At 35.1% G+C, this 27,280-nt stretch overlaps 1 protein-coding gene across 5 annotated transcripts in view; it reads right to left on the reverse strand.

Moving 5' to 3' along the window:
* Positions 1-27,280, reverse strand: part of SYT1 (synaptotagmin 1) — a 533,021-nt gene that overhangs the window by 136,388 nt on the left and 369,353 nt on the right. For 3 of the 5 annotated variants that reach the window (XM_028532565.2, XM_028532566.2, XM_028532568.2), the window contains 3 exons: positions 12,452-12,636; positions 6,479-6,601; positions 2,716-2,883 (listed from right to left, as the gene is read on the reverse strand). In XM_028532565.2, the coding sequence (XP_028388366.1) occupies positions 2,716-2,883; positions 6,479-6,601; positions 12,452-12,636 (476 nt within the window). The remainder of the gene's footprint in view (positions 1-2,715; positions 2,884-6,478; positions 6,602-12,451; positions 12,637-27,280) is intronic. The other 2 variants (XM_028532572.2, XM_028532571.2) reach the window with 1 other exon arrangement.

Consider the following 27,280-nt stretch of genomic DNA (forward strand, 5'->3'; position numbering starts at 1 on the left):
GGGACACATTATAATATAGATCTTGAAGTTCATTCTTAGGTGTGACATTCTTTAGGATGAGTGGTGGCAAAAGGCCAAGAACTGATGAATTCTCCAGCTGTTCAAGTGTGTCTGGGACAGATGCTATGGGTTGAAAGGTGTATTAGTGACATTTTTAATATTCAGGGAAAGCTGTGAAATCTGAGTGAGCTCCATTTCAGTAACTAGATAGAAATGCCAAATTAAGAAATTGTTTAGACTTGTATTAAAGGTTTGATCAATTTTCATACACTTTCTATTATTTTATCAGTGTAAATGGTTCTCTTATGCTCTAGCAATCATTTCACAATTAGCTCTATATATTAAGAAGGAAAGGAGAAGGAAGATTATTTGATCATATATGTATAAGAAATTTTAGTTTCTCCAAAGATTTTTTATTTTCTGTCATTCATTATCTATTTGGAATCTGATGAAAATACTACAGTTAAGACCTAGTCATGATGCCTTTTCCATTTTATAAGGAAAAAAAAAAACCCTTTCAAAGAGTTGAATTTCAAAGGAAGAAATAAGAAATTTTAGAGTAGAGATAAACTCTTGAAAATTTCATCTGCTTTGTGAAATCTATTTATATTTTTTTTTGTGTGATTGTACTGATGTAGCAGCAGTCAAAAGCCTGGGTTTAGGGTCAAAGGGGGCTGGGCCTGGGTTTCCCCACCTTTCAGCTGAAGGGACTGAGGCAAGTAGATAAACCTCAGCCTCTTCACCTATCAAGTAGTGATAATAACAGTGCCTAAATCATGGGCTGTGGAGGCTGAATGAACATGTAAGGTATTTAGCACACTGTTGGCATATGGTAGGCACCTACTATTTATCACTTGAATGATGAGTTAGCACTTCAGGGGGAGTTTTGGGGAAAAGAAGCAGCATTTATGTGGGACATGCAGAGTTCCTGTCAAGTGGATGTGAACTCACTCTTTAAAGCCTATCCTCTTCAAACTCTATTCTTCTATTTCTGTATTGTATTACCTACTGGCATTTCAAGATGCATCATCTATGATGCCTAATGGATAAATTAACCAATTCTTTAGACACAGTGGCATATTTCTTGAGTGTATCAAAATACATTGTACTTTGGATGGATTTTGATTTGGTCAACCTTCTTGACATCAGGGAAATTACTAATAAACTTATTATCATATATATTTTTAAAGAAATAACATATAGGTCACTCAAAACAACAACAGAGCTCCCCTAATATTTCAAATAATGTAAGAATCTGCCTATTATTGTGGTTAGAAATAACTAACCTAAATTAAGATTCATAGATCAAATAAAATGATTGTAAATATAACTTGCAATATTTTTTGTTTTATTTTTATTTTATGTCCTGTGGTATGTTGACCATAGTGATTAACTCTTTATAAGTTAAGTATTTCTGGAATGTTTTTACTGCTATTGTACATTAACTATCCTCAGTATAGAAAACTAGATTTTTAATAGGATTATTTACATTAGGGAATTCTGTCTTAAAAACTCAAAAGTTTCAAAGTGATAAGACACTGCTCTTCTGTAAAATTGGGAACAAAGTTCTAAACAATGACTCATGGCCTCAGTCTTGCCCGTTTCTTTTACACCAGAATGTTGGCTAACGTGAGGCCCAAGCTTTCTCTATGGCTGGCTGACCGACAGGTGATTCTGAGTCAGCCTACTGGCACAGTCACATCTCATTTCTCAGAAATGTATTGTTGTAAGTAATGCATTAATTTTTTTCACATATTAATATACCCATGAAAGAACTATTTTTATGCATGACTTATAGACAAGAGCCACAGAACTCGGGTATGCAGAGATGTCCCAGGCCTGAAGGGCGCATTTCCCTGCTGAGTTACTATATGGCCAGAATGCCTCTGTCATTGTTTGCCAACTGAGGTGTTTCAACAAGATGAAGAACACCAGGGAAGAGCCTAGAGTAAAGGGGAAATGCTGCAAATACATAAAAACAGTGTGTTTCCCTTCTGTGTACTGATAGGTTAAGAAGAAGAAGGGTTTCGGAGGGCTCAGCTAGCCAGTGTGCACACAGACATTTGCAATGAGAATAACATTGCTTTGTACTGTGTAAACAATGGGCAGGGCTTATCTCATTCTGTGACTGCAACAGGAACTTTTAAACTTAAAAAACTAATTCACTAATTCTTTGGCTTTATAGAGGGAAAAGTACTCAAGCCTGTTGGTGCACATTTGAAGCCGACCTCATTTTTTCGATGTGAATATAACATCTTAGTCAAATTCTAGTCTGCCCTGGCTGGCATGGCTCAGTGGATTGAGCGCGGGCTGGGAACCAAAGTGTCCCAGGTTCGATTCCCAGCTAGGGTACATTCCTGGGTTGCAGGTCATAACCCCCAGCAACCACACATTGATGTTTCTCTCTCTCTCTCTCTCTCTCTCTCTCCCTCCCTCCCTTCCCTCCCTAAAAATAAATAAATAAAATCTTAAAAAAAAAAAAAATTCTAGTCTGTATTCTGTTCTGAGATGGCTGAGCTGAATCCTGACTTTGGCTAAATCTAAATGCAATGTAAAATCCTCCCTGGATGGAAAATAAGAATTTTAAATATTTTGATTAGAATAATTTTGATCTCTGAACAAGCAGTCATGTGGCATCTATGTATGTGGCAGGATAGGATCAGTCTTTCATCAGAAACAATGAAGGAAAAATTATTAGTAAGCATAAAACAATACCTTGAAAGTAAATTGTTCATTGAAGACAGGATTAAGGGTCTTTCGGTGGACTTTTGTCTCAAATTTCTTCTTCTTATCAGGCAGCAGGAATACTTTCACATAGGGATCAGATGTGCCCCCCATGTCCAGGGCGGGCAGCTCGGCCGCCTGGATGATCCCCACCAGCAGCTGAAATAAACAACAGAATACAGCAAGCACAAACATTGGTGGACATTTTGGAAAAGATTTATTTGTTCACATTGCTGCATATTGTGATTTCTCCCTCTTCCTCTTTGCTTTTAATAAACACTATTTTTCTCTTGTGAATCTGAACACAGAAGGCAAATGAAGTGAGCTATATAGACTTCAGAAACCCAATTATGACAGATGCAGGCTCTAGGAAGCCTGATTTTAAGCACATAAGAGGCTTTCAAAAGGTTGCTGATTACAGTTAACTATAGAATTCATATTTGCAAAGGAGTTGCAATCAAATAACTTTCCAGTTGCTAAAAGCCCTTGTGCATTATTTTCCTAGCTAGGGCATGATTTGTAAGTGGAAATAAATTGTTGAACAATCACAAGTGTGTAATTATAAAGTAGGAAATTTTTATTCTGAATCAAAGCCTCAGACCAACTGAACAGAAATTCTTAGAAATTAGGTACCATTTTGGGATAACAAGATCGTCAAGTTTTTATCATATTTGACTTTTACTTGTGTGCTGACTACTTTTGGTTTAAATGACAGTAAAATGATCATTATATATTAAATTCTGTGTTTAAATTTAAGACACAGAGTCAAGGAAGTATAATTTCAGCCTCATGTAAAGGAAGGGAATATTAGAGAGATGGTTGTCACTGTTAAGTGTGACTACGTTTCTGGTTTTTTTCCAACATAGCAGAAAGACAGGCATTTTGTCTCTTTTCTTAATGACATATTGCTCTGTCTTCCTGTGAACAAGAGCATAGGCTGGCATTTTTAATTATCTTTGCAAAGAAACAAAAACTGTGAGTGGGCTATCCTAGATGCTCTGCCACCAGACCATTGTGTCAACAGGCTGCTCTAGATCCATATGAGAAACAAAAGTAGACTCTCTTATTGTTGTTCAAAGTATATACTATTCAGTAAATGCAGTCACACCATAGCTTTTTACACCAGATCCTGAAAGCTTGGGTTTGAGACGTCTTAGCCAATGTAGTGGAAAAGCAATTCACTGTCCCCACCCCCCCAAAAAAAAGGTCACAGCTGTTTTCCACCAAAGTGACTCACCATGTTTGTGAGTACAGTTTGGTTAGCTGACTCAGTTTTTAAGCTGGATTAGTACCCTGCTTGATTATGTTTTCATTTTAAAGTTTCAATATCTGTGTGATATCATCATACCACAAAAGCAATGAAAATTGTCAAGATTGTAGGTATGCAAAACACAGAGATTATCAAAGAATAGCTAAAATAGGCATTAGATGATAAAGACATATTTAGTAAATCAAAGAGCTTGTCTCTTGGTAGGCCACATTGGTTTTTATTGTCTGCCTTTAGACTGCATGTGAATAAGCAAGATTTTATTTTCTCCTTGCAAAAATTTTTTTCTTCTGGGGAAGTAAAGCTCTAGAAATATACCTAAACTCTTTAAAACAAGATCATGTGTATTTTAAAGACTTTTGGATATTTGTTGGTAAGGGGTGGAATTCCTTCTTCCAAGCCTCCTCTGACGTAACCACTTGATAGAGAAACATCACATTCCCCTCACGAAAGCATCTCTGTAGACTTTAGGGTTGTCTTTTAATTTCAGTAACAAATATGTATATTTGATTAATGCCTTCTCTGGAAAGGTCCTCAGACTTTATCTTCTATGACTCAAAGGAATCATTTTGTAAATCATATAACTTAAGACCATTTGGAAAATCATTGAATAATAATATTAAAAGTTTCATCAGGTAGACTCTTCTAGATCATCAGAATGAGATGCCTGTTTAAATTTGATGTTTACTAGAAAAGGAGCAGTGTATATACTCATATTTCAGTGAAAAAAATCAGTGCTATTTTCTTAAAAATATTATTTATAAAATGATATTTTTGGTACTCAAAGCCAAGTTAGAACTTTCAAAGTTATGACTAACCAGGATGAGATAACACCAGATTTCTACTGAAAAATATGAAAGTAAAATAAACTAGGAGAAAAATATAGGATACATATAAAAGGCAGGTCAAATTTCTAGAAAACATGGTATATGTCAAGATAATATAACTTGATATTGACCTTCCCAGGGATATTAAAAAAAAGTTTTGCTTTCAACTAAGTTCTGATGATCAAATTTTGGGATAGGTGATAGAAATGACTTCAAATGCTCCAGTTAATTAACTATAAAAGGTATACCTATAAATCTGTATAAATCCATACCTGTAAACCTGTATCTGTAACCAACACACAGCTTTCTAAAATGTATTATGAAATCACTAGCCAGGACTATAATGAAGGTGATCAAGTAAAATTATTTTTAATATGATAGAACATATCAACACATTCTTCATGCGATATCCTCTGGAGACTCCAGAGAGCAGAGCCAGGGTCTGAGCTGTCAGTTTCTGAAGGAAGCCCAGCGTCTGTGCGACCATGCAGGGTCCTCACAGCTCTGCTGCCTTCGGACGGCAGTTGTCAAGGTGGAACCTTGCGGTTTGACTGATGTGTTCCATTCCTCATCAAACTGGAAATAATTAACACCGGCTGCACTAGCAGTAACTGTATTTACTTCACATTTATCAGTTTTTCCTCCTCCAAAACGATGAGTGAAGCCAAACAAGTGGAAGGTTTGACAACTCTCCTCTTTAGAGAAGGGTCATGTCCTGAGGGTTCGTGAGAGTCAGATCTCTAACTCAGCCAGTTCCACTGATTCTTGACTAGCTTTTAATTTCTTGAACAATTCAGTAGATAAAGGAGTATATTCATCAATGTCATAGAATCTTTTTATGTGGAGGGATTTCTAACAGCTATCTTTGTGTGTGCTTGTGTGTGCTTGTGTGTGTGTGTGTGTGCGCGCGCGCGCGCGCAAGGTGCTATCTCCATAACGTCAGTCAATAAAGGGGAGCTAAGATTATTGTTAATCTAGTTGACATTTCATGGTTATTTGAGAAACCGAAGCAGAAATGACTGTTTTGCTACCTCTTTTAGTGTGTTTTGGCACCTTTTTGGCAGTAGTCATAGGCCCTAGAAATGAAGTTTTCTGGTCCTTCTGCTCTTCTAGAACTGTTATCATTAGCATCAGGAATTTGACCTAATTATCATGATATTATATAAGGTATTCCTACCTTTGAAATTCATGGACTACAATTTGATCCTTTCCATCTCTGATCCCTTACCAAACTGTTACATTGTGTTTCCAACTTTGGCTTGAATGATGGTGTTACTCAAAGGCCACTCACCCTGTTCAGATCTACATCCATGCAGTGCAAGGAAGATTACTCCAGCTTGCGCTGAGGGCTGGTACAGCCAGATTGTGGCTGGGAGCTCTCAGAATCAGTCTGACTGCTTCGAGTTAATCTGTATTCTGCCTGCCTATTGTAAGTGCTATAAGTTAGATGTAATCGGTTGAATACTGTGAATTCCAATTACCAGAAGTTAAATTAGCAAGTAGGGGACTGCCTGTACTTAGAAATTATTTCATCAATAGCTTTGATAATTGCATTTTCCCCTTGCAGCCAACGGAATGTTTTAAGAAGTATCATGCTTCAATTTCTACTTGGTAATTTCAGAAAACGTAATGGAATTAGAAAACATTTTCCCCCTCAGACCTGGTTGTTCTGGAAATCATAATCCAGTGAATATTGAAGTTTTCCCAGTTTCTCCTCTTCTTTGGGTTCTTCTTTTTCTTCTCCATCAGTCAATCCAGTTTCAGCATCATCATCCTTAAGGGCCTGTGATTAGGGAAATGGATCATATGTGAATTCAAGTGCATTTGCATCAAAATCCAAATTAAACTGGGCCTGTGGTTATACTTCCAAGCTGTCAAAAGCAAGCACTAAGATGCCGGAAATCTCAGTTGGTCTGACACACATTCACATTTGCTGCTTACGTATTTTTTAAAATTCCATTTATGCACGGAATTTTTCCCCCAATCAGCAAGCAACATGGAAGCAATGGAAGAAGCCCTTAAGAATATTGCAAGCAAAAAATGTAAAGTTGTTGCAGAGAAGATGTCCACTTGGCATTATGTTTGACTCTGCTGAAACTGCTCATTTCAGAGGTATGATAAACATGCTTTTAACCAGGCCAGGGTTCACATTCACGCAGGTTAAAGCGAGTTGAGCTGACTGTCATGTAAAACACCATTGTTACATGCAGCGGGGTAATTCATGTGAAATGTGTGGCCTTTCCTTGCCTTGTTTCCTATGAAAAAATAGTTGAGTAAGTGATTCTCAGAAAGTTTTAATTTCCTGTTTCACATCTACATTTATAATGGTTATGGAAAAAGAGAAAAAACATGCTACCAGCAAATGCATGTTTAGAGAGAAATCGACTCCATTTCCAGTTTACGTTTACCATTTTATTTTCATAACAGCTCCACAGAAAGCTAGGCTGAATTAAATTGATTTTTATGGGTCCATTTGATACCAAAACAATAAAAGGAGTTATATTTGCAATTTTGTCAAGCTGATATTGGTATAAAAATTTATTTTGTGTTAATGAACAAAAATAATGGGATTGAACTCACAAAGCTCAGTTTGTATCAGCTGAATATGTTGTATAACCTAAAACTTAAGTGTAATATAAATTGAAATACTAGAAAGCTCATTATTTCACAAAATACATTAAATGCTCCTCTTTAAAAAAAGAAAAATATTTTCTCAATAAGTACCAAAATTTTGCTAAGTAACCAAACATTATAAAAATTATAAAAATTGAAAGCTTTGTTTCTGGAGATGTGCATTCTTATTGCCTTAAAGGATTTTAAAAAAGAATTAGAAATAAATGCATAATTATTACTGTTGATTAAAAATGATAGTGTTACATATCCCTAACCACTAGTGAGGTTAACAAAAATTTTAAATCTTACATTAACCATATTTATTGTTTTTCTTCTGGAGACTGCCATTATATAGCTATAGCTCATTTTTCTTTGTGTTGTTTGCCTCTTATTGGTTTGTAGAGGCTGTGTACTTCAGTGGTTTCAACCTTTCTGTTATTATATATAGGGAATATTTTCTCCTAGTTTTTGGTTGTAGCATTTTCATTGCTGTGTGTGTGTTACTGTAGAACCTCACAGAAATCAAGTTAAGACACGTAGGTGGTAGACTGCTTTATATCTCTGACAAAGTAAGGAAATCTTAACTCCTCTCAGCAATCAAATTAAATCTGAGCATTCTTGTAGAATTTGAACGCAAGAAGCAAAACCAGGCTTCAGAATGGCACCAGAATCATCAGACTACCCAACCTTTTCCACTGACCCCAACTCTCAGACCACATGGTATTTTTTTTTCTGCTGAGAGAAGACTTTTCTGTTGACTCATCCATGAACACAGATACCCTCAATGATGCTTCAAAATGACACCCTCAGTTCCTTAATTGACAAAGTTTTCCAATTTGGCTCTACCCAGGGAACTCCAATTTGATTCCCTCCAACTGAAGCGTGGTGGCACCATATTAACATAATTTATTTAGGTGGGAAGATCAGACAGAGTTGCACTGTAGTCAGAGATGCTTCCCTTTTGTGGTTCTTGAATATTCTCAGGAGCCTACAAAGTGTAGGGAAAATTAAAAATTACCATCAATATATCAGTGAATAAACTTTTAAAAATCTGGTTAGCCATATACTATTTAATGTGGAAACCTTAAATTATACTTGGATGTTTCCTTGAATAGTAAAGTGTTGATTTACTGATAGCCAAAGGCAAGAAACAACATAATTTTTTAAAAATTTATATTAACCTTTTAACTTGGGGGAGGGGTCACTAAAGGGAATAAGGTGGTAAAGTAACAAGAAGAGACAATTGGGTTTAATTATAGGGCTTGAGGCTGTGAAATCACATTGCCCTTTCAACACCTTAGCTGTGTGCAAGTCTTTACTGTCAAAGAAGATGTGCTGAGGAAATTTTAGCCTAGGTAATTTGCCCCCCTGTAACATTTTCTGCTTTTAAAAATAATAGCAAACTAATGCATAATTCTGTCTGAAAAATCTGCACATTACTCCACCATAATAAAAAAATTTCATGGATTAAAATACTTTTTCAAAATGCTCAGAACTGACAATTTACATATCATGTTTCAGCCCAGTGCAATTTGAAATAGCTGATATATTAAATCTCCTTCTCCCTAAGTGGGCTGCCCTAATAAAAGGTACAGGGCCATCTCTGCAATTATTCTGAATGAAATAGGTCTAAATTTTTGATAATTTCTCAGTGCCACTGTTCATCACTGAAGTGATTAAGTCTATTCTTGTCCCAAAGGCTGAGTTTAACCAAGACATTTTCTGTACTATCACATTAAATTCAGGCCTATTAAATCAGTAGCCATTGTAATATCTTGAGAGCAATACCTCCCCCACAAAGGAACAAAATGCAGAGGAAAAGCTTGTAAACCCAGAAGCTCTGAGAGTTTGATAAATTGCTGTAGAAAAACTGTGTTGGGAACATTGACCCTGTTTTAAATTTCAGAGATTTAGTGCATATGCTTCTGGTTTGCTTCCACATTCAGAAGGTGCTTAGTTCACAACCATTGAAAGGAGCACTGGCTCATTCTCAGTTAAATGGTCCGGGTTTGGATTTGATAAGGCACAGTAAAAAGACAGCAACAAAGGGCTGAATTTTGTGCCCATCAATTAAAAACTCGAGCTTTCTAATAACACTCTGTTTCACCAGTTAGTAATATTTAATGTGAGAACCCTTCATCTTTACAAAACCAATTTAGTTCAGCCTCTTGATGTGTGTCAGAATGGTGTGCCCTCGGAGGTGGAGCCCCAGCTGCCAGGCCACTGAGCGTGTCCGAGCGCTGACGTAGGAGTGTCTAAGTAACAGAGGAAACCTACCGCAAGGGACAGTCCAGAACAGTCATGAGACACAACACAGATAAGGAGGACATAGAAGGAAATAGAAATTAAAGTATCCATACACATTAGTAAAAATGATGGAGAAATGACCTTTCCAGACCTAGGACTTTCTAAGTTGATATTTTTCTTCTGTATTTTTAATGTTCTCAAGTTTTAAGGCACTAAAAAAAGATAATATCTTTTGCTGTAGAAATATAGTATTTGTAGTTAATTTTTTCTGTTGCCATCACAGAATATTTAAAAATTCCTCCTTGGGTATAAAATGTTACCATAGAGACATGTAGCCATGAATGTTGAAATTTAATTTCTGTGAGTTTTTTTATGGATTGAAACAGTAAAAACTGTTTCATTTTCTCAGAGCCTAGGTATTTTAAGAAATATGTAAAATGCCTCTCACATCTGTTTTAAAGTGATAGGCACATTGTCTTCCCCATGTTCATATTAATATTCTGTTTAAAACCATCTAAAAATATAAATATTTAAAAAATAATTTTACTTTGTGGTAAGGCTGTTTTGAATTTATATGAATTAAATGATATCTGAATTTTGATGATCAAATATAATAGGACATCTTAAAATCTTTGAATTATATTTTACTTTTTCTTCCTTCCTCTTCATAAAATGATAGAACCTGTTTTCAGCTACTTTGTCAGTCTCGAAAGTATCATAAGCTACTGCTATATAATTGTTCACTCATGGGGCCTACTTTCAGTTGTCCAAACACAATTTAATTGTTTGTAAATCACTTAACATTTAATTGTTCATAAATAAAAATAAGATCTATAAAATCCTACATAAATTGGTCTACTTAAAATAATTAAAAACACCGTTTTTGAGGGTTGAAATCCTAAATGCCATGCTGTGACAGATTACTGTAAACTGTCACTGACTTCTTTATTATTTCCTTATTTGACTCATTTTCTCTTCCCCTCCCATTTAAAGGATTAGGTGACCAATGACAAATTAACCACAATCAGTTCTCTGTGTTTATTACTTTTGAGATCTCGGTCATTTATCCAGGTCATACTGGGGGTAATAAACATCACTACTATTCTATAAACTACAGACTTACACAATACAAAACAAATCTTATAATGAAAAATACAAATTGCTTGTCTTAGAAAGAAACACTGTAGGTATTTAATATTATTTGGTGCTTTTAGTTTTTAATTATAGGATACTGGAATTTAAATATTATAGTTATGAAAATGATAGTACTGTATTTTCAACTTATTGTTTAACATATATAGCTGAAATTCATGTAAAACTTACTCATTTCATGTCCATCTAGAAGATTATTTCTACATTTATTCCAATAAGTTGTTTAAAGTAATCTGTATCAAATCCTGCTTGCTAGAGAAATGTTGAAATAAGGCAAGACATGATTTAAAATTTCAGTTTCTATGTAATAGATTAACCAAAGAGAACAGTCCTTAATAGACAGTTGAATGTCTGTGCATTGGCTTCTGTGGCTGTGATTAGAAACTTACAGAAAAATGTAACCCTTCTCACTCTGAGCTCAGGACACAGCTCTCTGAGGTGAGCACTAACCTTCCAGCCCCTCTTTAGCTCTGAAACCAAACAAAAGCTCAACTTGTGAAAAAATGAGCCTTTGTGTGATTGTTTTCAATAGACATTACTGTGTCTTTGAGAAAAAGTGTTTAAAACTCAGGCTGGGGAGTGGGGTTATTTCCTGAGTGGGTGGTTAATTGGGAAACCATACAAATGTCCTAAAATAGCTCTGTTGGTTACATTGTTCCTAAGAGTCATATATTTAAGAGTTTAATTAATAGTAATTAATATTATCAGAGGAATTTGTGGAACTGACTATATATGTTATTTGGGAGTAAATAGAAGTTTTGAATTATATGAAGGAAGACATTGATAATTAAAAGTGTTATTTTTTTGAAAAGTCTTTTTGTATTTTTAATGTAAATTAAATGTTATTTAAAAATATCCAATATGAATATGATTAAAAAAACTGAAGAGGCATTTAATTATTATAATCAATAGTAAACTATTCTGAACCAAATCATTCAGTTAATTTAGCAAAAATAGACAATATAAAGACCATTCAAACAGCTTCCTTAGGACTGGGAAAATAATCCAGCCAGAGAGAGTTTATAATCTGCATTATGGTTTTAACTGTTGTTATGTAACTATAAAGAATTTTGCCTTCAAATTCTGCCCTCTTCTTTGGGACACGCTCATATTTTTCTCCTTTCCTTGTATAACTCATTCCAGAGCACTTATTATTGAGCCGGATGAATACATACCATGAGTAGCTTTCACCAAGTCTGATAAACGCCTTTTAGATTCAGCTGTTTAACTGAATAAGAGCAGTAACAATGCTAGAAAGGTGACCTTCCCAAGAGGGAAGACACTCAGATATTCTTTAATATACTTTGCAAGCTCTAAACACAACACAGGTGAGCTAATAGATATATTCAGAACATTCAGGCACATTCGCATATGCTGGACCCATCGAGATGGCCCTGGATGCCCTTCTCTGGTTTACATGCTTAGGGAACTCTAAAACCCTATCAAGTGTTTCCACTGCACCGTGGGATATTGAATAATGACTGAAAGGATTGCCAACCACCTTCACAACAATGACAGGTGTCCAGAAGTTGTTTAGTGCTATACTTATCTGGCATAAAATAATAAACCATTTGTTAATTTTCAGTAAAATCTAAGAGGAAATATGGAATGAATATATTACCTGATCTTTCATGGTCTTCCCCAAGTCTTTCACATCTTTCATGTTAATGGCATTCTTCCCTCCCTTTTCCTTCCCCTTCTTCTTATTTTTCTTTTTGAACAAACATTTCTTACAGATACAAAAGCAGCAGGTCAGGACTAAAAGGACTGCAACTATGGCTATGGCAATTAAGGCCCACGGTGGCACTGAAAGAAAAAAACATGCAGAGCACATTGTTAGTGTAAGTAACACATATGCAAAACTGTTAGGTAGTCACCCTTCCATTCCTATCGACTGAGCGCCTGTTCAGCTCCAGGCGCTCTGTTCTGCATTACTTTATCCAAGCTGTTTCTCCTGCCTAGAGTGCTCGTATTTTTTTTTGAGTTCCCCCCTCCAGATATGTCAAATATCATTTCCTCCCTATTGCTTTCCCTGCCCTGCCAAGCTGTATTTTCGATACTCCATTCCTTCCTTCATTCAGAGTATAGCTCTTCAGTTTGACCTTTGAGTTTAAACCCTGGCTCCACCTTTTACTAGCTGTGTGACCTTGAGCAAGTTGTTTAACTTCTTTCTGCCTCAGTTTCTTCATCTTTAAAGTGTGGTAAATTGGTAGGTATCTCATAGTTTTTTTGAAGTTTAAAATAAGATGCAGTGCCTAGCACATGGTAAAAGTTTAGTAAATATTCACTATTATTACTCATGAGTTAAATACTAGGACTGTGTTATGTCTGGGTACAATGGGAAGGGCTGACATAAAATGAGTATAATACCATAGTAGCAATGAAGGTTAGGAAGGAGTGCTCGGTGCTCTGGGAGTCAGTGCTGGGGAAATTTACCCACTCAGGATCTCCAGAGGCAGTGATGTGTTCAGTGGCTCTGAACTGCAGGTGAATACAGGCTTGGACATTTATAGGCTGTGTAACTCTGGCCAGGTTGTTGAACTGTTCTGAGTTTCTGAAGGTAATAGTGGTACCTATTTCATCTCTTTTGAAAATGAAAGGAGTTAAACTAGAAAGTGTAGAATGGCATCCAGCGTATAGCAAGAACTCAATGTTAGCTGTTTCTTTATATTGAAGACATGGAGCTAAGTATTATGGATAGAACTCAGAGTATATGTGGTGACGTGTAACATGCACACCAATAAATATATAAAAAGAAAGAGATGAATACACTGAGAAGAGTTCAGTGGATATGCAAGTACGATTGAGAGGGGGAAGAGATGTTTTTAGGTGAGAGCTTCAGATCTGCAGGCTCTGTTTAAAATACTAAAGCATGTATAAGCAAGTATACTCAAATATTTTTATTACAAGTTGCCCATCTACTGAAAGTCAATCTATTTTCTTATTTGGTACCCCCTACACATGTGCTTATCAAAAATTAGTTCTTGTGGAAATATTTAGAATTTTACTTTGCCTGAAAGAAATTATTCAACTATTGAGATTAATCAGAAGAAGTAATTAGATTTGCCTGTTGTAATCAGAAAAGACATTGTGCTCTGAGATGGTAGGAAAAGCTCTATTTTCTTCTAGCTACAAAAACATTATTAGATCCAATGACTGCAGGAGACAAGGCAGAAACACTTAATAAAATAGTAACAAAAATGTTAGCTTCTCTTCCAAACCGAGAAAGCCCCCTCTCTTTAGCTTCATAGAGTAGAATATGTACTGTGCATATTATTCTAGTTTATGATTGACTATTAGAGGTTAACCTAAAGACATAAAAAATTACAACTTCCAAAATTGGTTTTCAGACAAATATTTATGTGAAAGTTATAGATAAGTTTACACTCAAAGACATTTTATCATTTGCTAATCTCATTCAAGTCATATTTTTTAAAAAATGTAAATTAAAGTAAGTTTATGAAACCAATGATATCATTCAGAGTGCCTCAGTTAAAGGCTTCTTGCCTCTTTTGGTCTAGTTCAAACCCTGCCAAGCATGAACAGGAGAGCCTGTGTGTTCATTGCAGGTGAGACCATATTTTAACAATGGCTGTTCATTTTCAAACTTGTAAATTATTCTCCTAGTTGGACTTGTATGATGGCCTCTCATAGAGTGATATAAAAGTCTCTTAAATTACATAGGACGAGACAAAGATCATTTGACAACTTCACAAAAAATAAAATAGACAGTGAAAACAGACACATTTAATCAAAAGAAGTTAAAGGAATAGAAACAGGATTACAGCAAGAAATCTGAAATAGTGCCACTTGAAGGTAAATCACAACCACTGAAAAACTTACTTCATGACTTTCTTAAAGCGTTGCTGTCTTTTGGATTTCCTTTTGGTTGCTCTTCCGAATAATTTTAACTTTGCATATGCTGTACTGAGTATATGAAATTAACAAAAATTTCCTCATAATTTAAAAGACAATGTAATTCCATATACTCATGGAAATCTGACTGAATAGTTAATTATCATATAAATCACCATTTTTAATTAAATGAAGTTATTTAAATTGAATTCTCATGTTAAAAAATTAATTTTACTGTGTAAAGCAACCAGACATTTAAAATGTGATGGGTTTAAAAAAGAAACACCGTCTACATTATTATTCACTTGTAGCTATTATAGAAATATGTTTGAATGTTAGTGGTTAAATCTCATGGAATATATTTTGGATTTAGGCTAAAATATTATTGAAGACCTATTTATTACTGGCCAGCAACTGTGCTACTGCTGTACATACATCATCTAATTTAACCTTCACTACAATTTTGTCCAGCATCCCTTCAATTTTGTACAGAAAAAACTATATACAGAGAGAAAACTATGAATTGAATAGTTTGAGGAATTCAAATATGTCTTTACATTATTAGGGTAAAATGTATATATTTTAAATGTATACAATAGAAAAAATCCTTATCGATCCTTGAAGCCTCTTGAATAGAATATTTTATATTAAAAAATGTGAAGCAAATAACAGCATGAGATGTTGCCAAGAGTGATTTCTATAATATAAAATGTAGCTTCAATAAAAATCTCATCAAAATATTGCTACTGGAAGAAATCTATCAGCTTATTGTTATTGCTACCAACTATTATTAAATAGAATTTAAGAATTTTAGCATTTAACTTAAAAAACTTGTAGTAGAAAATAATAGACTAGTGTAAAAATTCTTTGTTAAAATAGTTTTTATTTTCTAGTTAATGAATTAATCTCACATATTATGTAACCCAATGGTAAACTGATGCATAAAAGTTAAGGCAAAGTCAAATCAAAATTGCTTCTGATGCTTGGACTTAGACATGGTGGTAGGAAGAATGATACCTCAAAAATGTCTATACTTCATTCCCTGGAGACTGTTAATATGTTACCTTACATGGCAAAAGGACTTTGCAAATGTGATTAAGAATCTTGACATAGGGGTATTATCCAGATGGACCCAAGAAACAAAGAGAAGAATGGTTACTAGAGGCTGGTACAAAGGCATGTGAGGTGACGGATATGTGGTGTGTATGTGTATGTGTGTGGTGAGAACATTTAGGATATACTGCCTTAGTAAACTTCAAGTACATATTTTACGTCGTCTCATTATATACCTTAAATTTACACAATGTTATTTATTACATATTAATGTTTTAAAAAGGGGGAATCAGTCCTGCTGACTATGATTTTAGCTCAGTAAAACCATTTGGACTTTTGACTTCCAGACTAGAAAATACTAAATTTGCTAATAAATGCCTGTAAATTTGTAGTAATTCATTATAGCAGCACTAGGAAACTCAAGAGGATACAAAGCAGAGCTTGGGAAGTTTGTAATATATGCTGCATGTAGACGGTTATACAATTGGAATATGAATGTGAGCTATTTCTATATGTTCTATGACCTTCCTTCTTACCTGTCCTTTTACCTATCCCTTCTGCAACCATTCTCATAATTCTAACTTTGTACCAAAGATTCTCTCAAGGGTAACTGATGGTTTTCTTTTGGAGAAACCCAAACAACATTGTCTGTGGTATGGGAAAATCTTGATTATATCTTCCTTCTTGAAACTTTCTTCTGCTTTTGTTTCTATTGCCCTTCTCAGCATCTCCTGCTAAGCCTCTGACTTTTTTTTCTCTTTGCTTCCCATTCCCAAGTCTTGAATGGAGTTAATTTAAAGTTCTTAGTCCTTTGCTCATCTTGGCATTCACTCATTGTTGGGCACACCATTTCCCACATCTTAATCTTTTAGGTTCATTATTCTATTTTATTCCTGCTTCCAGTCACTTGAACTGTATCCTGTACTGCCTACAGAATGTTTTGTATGAATCCTTTACCTTCTCAAAACAGTTCTGCAAAACAACTGTATGCCTATTCCTTGCTCTTCTATTATTTGCTGCCTCTTAGACATTGAAATCATGTGGAAATCTTTTGTTTCTGAATCTAATGGTCATGTCATGCTATTTCTTCTTTGATGCATTTTATATTTCTTTTACATCTATTTCCACTTATAAGTGGTTGACCTAAAATTACCTCTCACATAATCTCCCTTCCAATAATTTAGCTGTTCTCTTCATTTTACCCATCCATGGTCATTGGACACAACTTTCTAATACATAATTTTTAATTATTTTGTACACAGCTTTTAGAGTCTGTCACTTGTAGCACCTACGTGTCCATCCCTTTCCTCTCACTGTTCCCTACACTCACCTCTAGTCTTGTCAGACCACATGGTCTGTTCTTTGCTTAATTCTACCCTGTTTTTTCAAGGGTCTTCCTTTTTTTTTAATGGTATTCTTCCTCCTCTTCAGCCATTTAAATGATGTTTACTTTTTGAGGCTCCACACAGGTCTCACTTAATGTGGACTGATTTTTAAAAGGGGACTGATTATGGAAGTGGGGGGGTGGGTTGGGTGGAGGGGGAAAATGTGAGACAACTGTAATAGCATAAACAATAAAATATTTCAAAAAATAAATAGATTACATATGTTTGCTAAAATTTCCCTCTACCCAACGTAAAGTTTGCATTTACTTTGTGATACAACACTCTGGGTGTAAACTGATGTATTGTTTTAAAATAAACCAACAAACTGATACAAATGTATAATAAGTATATTAATGTACTCTTCCTATGTACAAAATTCACTTCTTACTAACTCAAAACTCAGCTTTACTAGATTATTCATGACATGAAGAACTTATAGTTAAGGAAAACACAATAAAATAATTAGGAACGATTTAGAAATAAATTTGCATTATCAGGTCTTCTGTTGGGGGAAAAAATCCCAAACAACTATTCCCCTCATTAAGAGAGGTCATTTTTTCATGGGAAGTAGGCATAAACTGAACAGTTAAAAAAGTGATTATTTAATCAAATACATTTATTAAATATCTACGTGCCAGGCATTTTCTCAGGGCCGTAATGCAGCGCTAAGCGTGTTTGTATATTGTGAGGCTTACTGTTTACTTCCCATGTGTCACAATCTGAGTCTTAATTACTCTTTTTTACTCTTTTAAAAAGAAGTACATTTCTTATATTTGCCAAATTCAGTACTCAGAACATAATATAGTGCATTTTCAAATGGAAACTACAGGGCTTAATATGCTCTTGTGTACAAATTTAGTGCTCCAGGGGTACAGTTACTGATGAAATCAGCTGCTAAATATTCTTTCTATAATAAAAATGAAGACTCAGATGGAAAAACATCATTATTTCTTTCTCCTAAGGAATCTTGGCACCAAGCAAATTTTTAAAAATTATTGACTTTAGGGGATCTGACATACTTTTTAAAAAAAGTAGATACTTCAAATATCCTCTCTTTAATAGAGCATTGTGAAATCCAAGATAAAAGTGTCACAAAGAGCAAGGATATTTGTGCATTCATAAAGCAGAAATTTTAGCTATTACTAAATAGCAGCCCCATGTGTCAAGTTATGTTCTCAAATTCAAAGTGTACTCATCAATCAGGCATTGTACCCACACCTACCTACTGAGTGAGCAGTTGAGGAGAGGAGTTTTTTAAAAAAAAATTTATGCAAAGTGCCTTATGGCTTGTGGGGAGACCTGCTCTAGTCCTCCTGTTTCTGGGCTCTCACTTCTATGTTCTGAAATGCCTGACTGATTACTATCAGCTTAACAATGCTCAGTGAATGTTAGGTGGCTCAAAAGAAACCCACAAAACTACATTCTCAAGGTCAAGTGGAAGTAGAGTGGACAGTCTCTGAGGTACACCACCATCTCAGTGAGTTTTCCTTAGGCCTGCTCTGAAACTCACTTCCTTAGCTCTGATTCTTTCCTGCCTCATTTCCATTCACAGTCCTCTACTGCAGTCTCCTAGCCTGGCAACCTGTGGGTGGATTTATTCATTGGGTTCAAGGTTTAATTCATGGCAGAACTTACTGGCTTAATACTGCCTGCCTAGATTTCACCTTCAAGGGCAGCTTTCTGCATTATCTGTCTCTTCCATTACCATTCATCATATTATGAAACAACCTTAAATCCGTGTCTCTTACATAAGACAAGCTGTAATTTCCTTTCTGAAAAATATAAGCTTGTTCATTTACATCTGTCCTAGATATTTCAGCCGAGAGACTTGAGATGACACAGGTAATAAACTGTTGCTATGGCCACTACAAAAATTCAGCAACGATGTGAAGCATTTTCTACCTTTGACATATCTCTGGATTGTCAGAGGAATGCCTCACTACTGCACCAATGTTTGCTACTCGTTTCATGAATGATCTCCATATGCTACATTCTTATATTTATGGAAGCTTCTTGCCTACTTCTAGTTTTAGCCAAAACAATCCACCAGCTCTCTAGATCACCACACATTCACCCAAGATGCCAAATACAATATGAAAAGAATCTTTCTATTAACCAGTAGGAAAAATAATCTACATTTCAGTTTTGTTTTTTGACTATTTATTAATAATTTTTAAAAAACCATGAGGACAATCATTTTTTAAGAGTTGGTTAAAAATTAAGCCTTGTATTATAAAGGATTGTCTAAATTACAGAATGCAAATAGGAAAAAGTGCTTTGGAGATATGTGGATTAATATACTTATTAACCCCTATTGGAGACAGAACATGAAAGGCAAGATCTGAAACAATACAAAGTCATACAGAATATGATTTAAGATGAAACCAACCACTTCAAGGTCAGTTTGAAGAATTTATCATTATAAAAAAAAAGAATTTCTCATTATAGATAAAAATGGCCTCAAGGACTGAATTCCTGGCTCCTGACTATTAAACAAACTCACCTTTTCCTCACTCTTTAGAATAGTAGTTCTAAGCCTCCTCCAAATTACATGTCCCCTTTAACAAAGGACATGTTATGAACTGTGGGAAATCTGTATGTTTGTGTGCAGTGTGTGTCACATATGTGTTTAAATGTCCACACAGTTGGGACTGTGTATTATTACCCTTATAGAGATTATAATTCCCTAGGTCTAGGACGCCATTGGACTCCAAATTAAAAATCCCTTTCCCAGAGCATCAAGGTCAAGTTCACCAAGGTTACTGAATTAGGAAAAACTTACTCCTATATTTGTTCATTTAATCTTTCATTTACTTTTTTCTTGGCAGTCTGCTGTGTGCTCATATTGTGCTGGAGGTTGTGGGGAAACAGTACAGAGAAGATGGGTCTTTCTTTAGAAGCTTATGAAGACTAACTCTCAGGATTAAAAACTAGAAACAAACAGGAGGCATACAGAACTGAGTGCAAAATTCAGTGGAGGGGGTTAAGTGCGTAGGTAGCAGGTTAGAGGAGGACAAAGTAGAGGCTCCTAGAGTTCCAGGAAGACTTTGTGGAAGTGGTGAGCTTCAAAGCCTTGCTTGTTAATACCGTGAAAATAGCATTTTGGGGACTCTACTGCTTTTCCTCCCTCCTTTTCCTCCTGACCACCTCCCTCCTCCTGTCTGTCTCTCCTTCCCTTCCCCCTTCTTCTCTTTCTTCCTTTCTCCTTTCTTCCCATATTTCCTGTGGTTTATAGACTCCTTCTGATCAAACTTATCAACCAGTAACTACCTTGTTAAAGGTTTCGATAAAGCACAGACTTAAAAAGAATCTTTGATTTTTATCAAATTGAATGAAAAGTCATTTCCTCATAGTAAACATATGTAACCTTCTCAAAATAATTTTCAAAATCACCCTCTTCAGAATGCATTGAACATTTTCCTTTCACATAGTTCTGTTTAGCTTTTCAATATGTGCCTCTGACAAAAAACAAACTGGAAGATGTTTCTGTATAAATATGCTGTAAAAAGATCCAAGCTATTGACTTGAGTCAGCTACCTGTGGCTTTTTAAGGCAGATGGATTGTGTAAACAACAAGGTAGGAGAGAGGCTCATTCAGTCCCTTATTTAGTCATTCATTTGAGTTTCTGTTTAATACATTAATGCTCAGCACATTGGAGAAGCAGTGAACAAGTTTGAAATAATTTACTTACTTAAACAGTTTATAGTCTATGTGGGCAGATTTAATGAATATGCATGGAGCAAATTGTGAACCAAACCATAAAGCATCTTAAATGCCAAATTAAATGGGGTCTTTTGCTAGATTCTGATTCTACTATGTAGTCAGAATTCTTCTTTTCCTTGTCAAATGAACTCTTGTTTAGAATTATTTTTAAAAACTTTAAAGTTTAATAAAATGGGAATTCTGTCCCCCTGTGCCCATAAACTCTTGAACTGTTAACACACAGAAAACTTCAATAAAATACATTATATTGCTTTGATACATACACAATCACAACCTATATATAAATTTTTATTAGAACCTCTGTTGACCTGATTTTAATATGAATTGTTCTATTGAAGAAATCCACAGCCCCTGCTGCATAACTCACTAAAGTTATTGATGTATTTTGCTGAATGCAATGATTAGTTTTGATAATAAAATTCAGTTGACTGAGGGCCATTTTATTTGCTCAGGTATTAGTCACATAATTAACTTTATAAAATATCTGTAATAGCCTGCTTTCAATGATAAGGCAAAGCCATCCATATCTTCACAATATTGGAATGTCTGAAATTTGACACGGAAAATGATGTTGAGTCTCCAGGCAGAGATAAGCCCCAGCATAACTTCCAGAGGATTTAGATAAGGCTCCATACATAGTCCGCCCAGGGGCTTGCTGTCTGCGGGCTCAGGAAAGTGTATTGGTAAACACAAAGGGATGCCAGGTAAGTTGGCAGAGGTGAAGGCTATTCACAGGCTGAACACTTCTGAAGCCTTTAGAAGTTAGTAACAGTTTTCAATCATGCTGTGGACAACACAATTTTGTGGTTAAAGGCAAATCCATTTATCCTGTAAAATTTGCAGTATGCCTCTCTTGAGTTCTGACTTCAAAGTTCAAAATTAAAAAGAATTATACTTAAGGTTTAATGTCTGTGTTAGAAATCTTCAAAATAATCATCTTTGGATTCTGAGACAATTAGTATTTGGTTTCATTACAATGCTTTGAATTTGCTTAGCAATTTAGCAATTTCTTTCATCTATTTGCTATCAAAGATGCCCAAGGGAAAATAAAATCTCTTCTAAGAATTAAAAAAAAAATCACCTGTTGATGACTTTTGGATAATTTAATTTAATATTTGAGAATCTATTTATTTCTTTGCTAAGCAATTTAATGCTACTATGATTAAATCAAATTACGATGAAAGACTATGAGTAGAAGGGGCAGATAACAGTCCGTGTTTCCCTGTGCTGGGTTACAGCCTCTGGCCAACAGCTGTAGGAAATAAACAAACAAAAACATTGCTTAGCCTCATAACCTGCTTTTTGAAAGATATTTTTCCCCCATACTCTCTCTTCATTATTCTAGAAGCAGGTGACACATTTTTAGAATTCCCCGTAACTTGGGGAGATTTGATTGTACTGACAGAACTAGGTGGTTGCTATGCATGAGCAAAAAAGAACAGGGTGTCTGAGTCTTTCCAGTTATAAAAGGAAAGAGTCTGGCTCATTAATTTCATTACTATACAAAGTGACAGGTAGACAACAGCAAAAACAAAGACCCTTGTTTGTCTAGCTATCCACAGTACATTTTTCCTTGATTATCCAATGGATTCCTGCGGCTATAGACCCAACATTAATATTCTTCACCAACTGTTGTTTTCTGTTTCTCTCAATGGCACTTTTATCTGTCCAATTCCCAATTTGTAGCACCATTTCTTCCTTCTGTATCCTGGTTCTTGGATTTGAGCTTTCATCTTTATATTTGTACAGCTCCCATGATCCTTGATTCTTTTTCTATTCCTGCTTTTGAAGGGGCTTCCCTATGCCAGTCAATCTTGAATATAGTGTCCTTCCTTCCTTCCTTCCTTCCTTCCTTCCTTCCTTCCTTCCCTCCCTCTTTTTTTCTTTTCTCTTTTCTTGTCCTTTCTTCTTTTCTTTTCTTTTTTCCTCTAAATCTTATTCCTCTCTGTTTAGAGTCCGTACTTCTAAGCACTGCAACTGTGAACATATGACCTTAAGGTCCTGCATGAATGTTTGTTTTTGTAGATTCTAACATATCTGCACTTAGAATGTAGAATTTGCTTTGTTCTCATTTGTTTGTCAAACGTAGTCATTTCTTCCTTTAAAACATTCCAGTATACTTCCTCTAAATGTCTACCTGAGGAATAACACATATCAGCCCTTCAATTTGTCTGTCATCCACAGTTATTTATGCTTTCTCACTTGTATAATCTTACAGGTCCTTGTCTTCTAGTAGGTTTGTGATTTGCCTCTTCAACATGGGGAAGCTACCTGGAGAGGAATACCGTTATCTTCTTTTTCTTTGCCTCTTTCCCATGAAGTCTCAGTTGGGTTGGGTACATAGTAAGTCTTAAGCAAATGCTTACTGGATAAATGAAGTTATAACTGGAGGCAGATAAAGCATTCTTCAAATATTGTTCACACATAACAAAGACATGACCTTATTGAATATCTTGTTAAAAGTGAATGATACACTTTTTGGTAACACTACTGATCAAATCCTGATAAAACTTTAGCAGTACAGCAACTGTCCAGATCATTTAGAAAATCTGTGCAAGTATTCTTTACTTTTTATTCCAGATATACCATGTAAGAAGCAGTTGGCTCATTATTTTTTCCTATCAATTGTTTTTCCTAATTCTTGTTATATATTCTCTTGAAAAAATTCTCTTAAAATTGCATTAGTAATGCTAACATGGTTTTCCCTTCCTTATATCCAGCACCTTCAATACAGTAGTTGCCCTCATTCCCAGGGGAATACATTTCCAAGACCCACAGTTGATGCCTAAAACTGTGAATAGCTTGAAACCCAATATGTACTATGATTTTTCCTATACATACATAACTTATAATAAACTTCAGTCTATAAATTAGGCACAGTAAGAGATTAACAACTGTAACTAAGAACAATTACAACATTGTATTGTAGTAAAAATTATGTGAATGCGGTATCTCTCTTTCTTTCCAGTCATTTTTACAATCCCTTACTTGCAGTAAATAGCTTGGTGTCACTTGTGTCTGGGGACCCTTGGTAGAAGTCTGCCTATAGGCTCCATGCTTTCTGGGGCAACATGTTACTGTTAATCTGAACATATTTTCTGTTTGTGTCTGCTGCCCACACATTTAATGGTTTTTCCATATTAATTAATTAAGCACTTATCATGTACCATGGCCTAACTCTTGCTGTCTCAGGTATGACAGCAAAACTAGCAAGAATTTCTTTTTCCTTCTTCACAATTTTGTGGATAGAAGATGTGTTCTTACTGTAGATCTTAGCAACCTTACTGTGCATTTTTTCTTTTTGCTTATGAAATAGAGAACTTTCACTTAAAGGAAGCACTTCATGGATTCTCTTTGGCGTATCTAAATTGCCAGCATCACTACTGTTGTGTCTTGGGGCCGTTAGTAAGTAAAATAAGGGTGACTTAGCACAAGCACTGTGATACTATAGTGACTAATAGAGTGGAAATTATGGACAAAGGGAAGATTCATGTCCCTGGCAGGACAGAGTGGGATGGCATTCTCCTCAGAATGTTGCACAATTGAAAACTTATGAATTATTTATTTCTGGAATTTTCCATTTAATAATTTTGGACTACTTTTGAGCACAGAAAACTGAAATACAGAAAGTGAAACCACAGATGGGGGGACTACTGTATTTACTAATTCTGTGTCTCATTTATATAGTTTTTTGACTTTGATACCCCTTCACATTCTGATTTGACCCTAAAAGCCAAATTGTAGAGTAGCAAAGATAAATATTATAGTCTCCAATTGATAGACTAGAACATAGAGGATTTGAATGTGCCTTCTGTAATGTGATTCCCTTTGGAGATAGGATCAGTCTTTGGGGTTCTTTGTATTAACATATTCTGGCTTTCTTTTATGTCAACACAAATTTGAGTGAATATTCACTAATCATATTACTGCTAAGAAGAGTTTAGTTTCATGAACATATTTGTATATTCCTATCAGGCTTCTTTTAACTGAAGTAATTTTTAACTGTTTATTCCAAAACAATAAAATTATTTTTTTTAAAAAGATTGATAAAAAGCACAGTCACAGGGCACTATCAGATATAAGATAGATTGTGAATCTTGCCTCCAAGTTCTGCCACTTAAGAAAATTTGATCAAGAGGTCAATTTAAAGGAGTTCATCATCACCAAGCCCTTATTAAATGAAATGTTAAAGGGATTTATCTAACAAAAAGATAAAGGTCAAGAAAAAGGTCAAGATGGAGGCGTAGGTAGATATACTTTGCCTACTCCTACAACCAAAAGAAGGACAACAACAAATTTAAAAACAAAAAATAACCAGAACTGCCAGAAAATCGAACTGTATGGAAGTCTGACAACTAAGGAGTTAAAGAAGGAACAATCATTCAGAATGTGCCACCATGCAGTGACGTGGGTTGCCTTATTTTGGCAAATACCTAAGGCTCTGCCCTTATAATGTAACAGTTGCATTGAGACAAAAAAATGTGGCCCAAATGAAAGAACAGATCAAAGTTCCAAAAATAAAAATAAGCAATGAAGAGATAGACACCCTGTCAGATGCAGAGTTCAAAACACTGGTAATCAGATGCTCACAGAAATGGTTGGATATGGTCACAAAATAAAGGAAGAAGTAAAGGCTATGCAAAGTGAAGTAAAGAAAAATAGACAGGGTACCAACAGTGACAGGAGGGAAACTGAGACTCAAGTCAATGATTTGGAGGAGAAGGAAGAAATAAACACTCAACCAGAACAGAATGAAGAAACAAGTATTAGAAAAAATTGAAGAGAGGCTTAGGAACCTGCAGGACAACTTTAAACATTCCAACATTCGAATTATAGGGGTGCCAGAAGGAGAAAAGGAAGAGCAAGAAATTGAAAACTTATTTGAATAAATAATGAAGGAAAACTTCCCCAATCTGGTGAAAGAAATAGACTTCTAGGAAGTTGAGGAAGCTCAAAGAGTCCTAAAGAAGTTGGACCCAAGGAAGCACACACCAAGGCACATCATAATTACATTAGCCAAGATTAAACATAAGGAGAGAATCTTAAAAGCAGCAGGAGAAAAGGAGACAGTTACCTCCAAAGGAGTGCCCATAAGACTGTCAGCTGATTTCTCAAAAGAAACCTTGCAGGCAAGAAGGTGCTGGAAATAAATATTCCAAGTCATGAAAGGCAAGGACCTACATCCAAGAGGACTCTATCCAGCAAAGTTCTCATTTAGAATGGAAGAGCAGATAAAGTGCTTCCTAGATAAGGTCAATTTAAAGGAGTTCATCATCACCAAGCCCTTATTAAATGAAATGTTAAAGGGTTTTATCTAAGAAAAAGATAAAAAATAAGAACAGTAAAATGACAACAAACTCACATCTATCAACAACTGAACCTAAAAAAAACAAGAACAAAAATGAACTAAGCAAACAACTAGAACCTAGAATGGGAACAAATTCACAGAAATAGAGATCACATGGAGGGTTATCAGTAGGGAGGGGGAGGGTGAAGAATAGGGGAAAAATACAGGGAATAAGAAGCATAAATGGTAGACACAAAATAGGGGGAGGTTAAGAATAGTATAGGAAATATAGAAGCCAAAGAAGTTATATGTAGGACCCATGGACATGAACTAAGGAAGGAGAATGCTGGTGGGAAGCAGGGTGCAGGGCAGAGGGGAATAAAGGGGATAAAATAGATGGGACAACCTTAATAGCTTAATAAAATATAAAAAAATAAGTAAATAAAAAAGAAAATTTAATCAAGTTATTTAAATTTTCTGGGCCTCAGTTTCTTCATCTGTAACAAAGGAGGTGGGTGAAGAGAGGAGATAATGATATAAACTCTGTGATTTGTGATATGTAAATATGTACTAGGCAAAGTATTCAGTATGGTGGATAACAAAGAAGGAGTGTTTTAAGTGCCAGTTATTACCAGAAATTTCTGTTAAATTTCATAACTTGAAAATGCTTAAAACTTGACTGAAAAAACAAACTCTAAAAATCATGTAGATAAAAGATAAAATGCCTGTAATTTTGATGTATAATACGCCTCCAAATATACTCAACATGTTCTTCTGCCTTAACAATGCATCAGAATGTCAGGGTAACATTCTAAAATAGACTGCTATTGGAAAACTGAAAGGCAAAGCATTTTGGTGGTGCTCAAGCTATTCATGTGTAAAAAATAGAATGAATAAATCAAAATTTGGGGGAGAATAAATAATTGTCCTTTAAGATCACAACAACCAAAAATTGTTTGTTATTCAAATAATGCAAGTAGTGTTAGAATAATATTAAATTTTTTCTAATAGAAATAAATATAATATGCACTACTTTTTATTTTCAATAATTAGCCTAGCTAAAACTACCTGAGGTAAATGTTTTAACACAGCACTAAACATATTAGTGCTAAGATTTTCACTCTCTTTGTATTGGCAAAATAGTAG

This window comes from Phyllostomus discolor, chromosome 2, assembly GCF_004126475.2.
Source record: "Phyllostomus discolor isolate MPI-MPIP mPhyDis1 chromosome 2, mPhyDis1.pri.v3, whole genome shotgun sequence".
Classification (NCBI taxonomy): Eukaryota; Metazoa; Chordata; class Mammalia; order Chiroptera; family Phyllostomidae; genus Phyllostomus; species Phyllostomus discolor.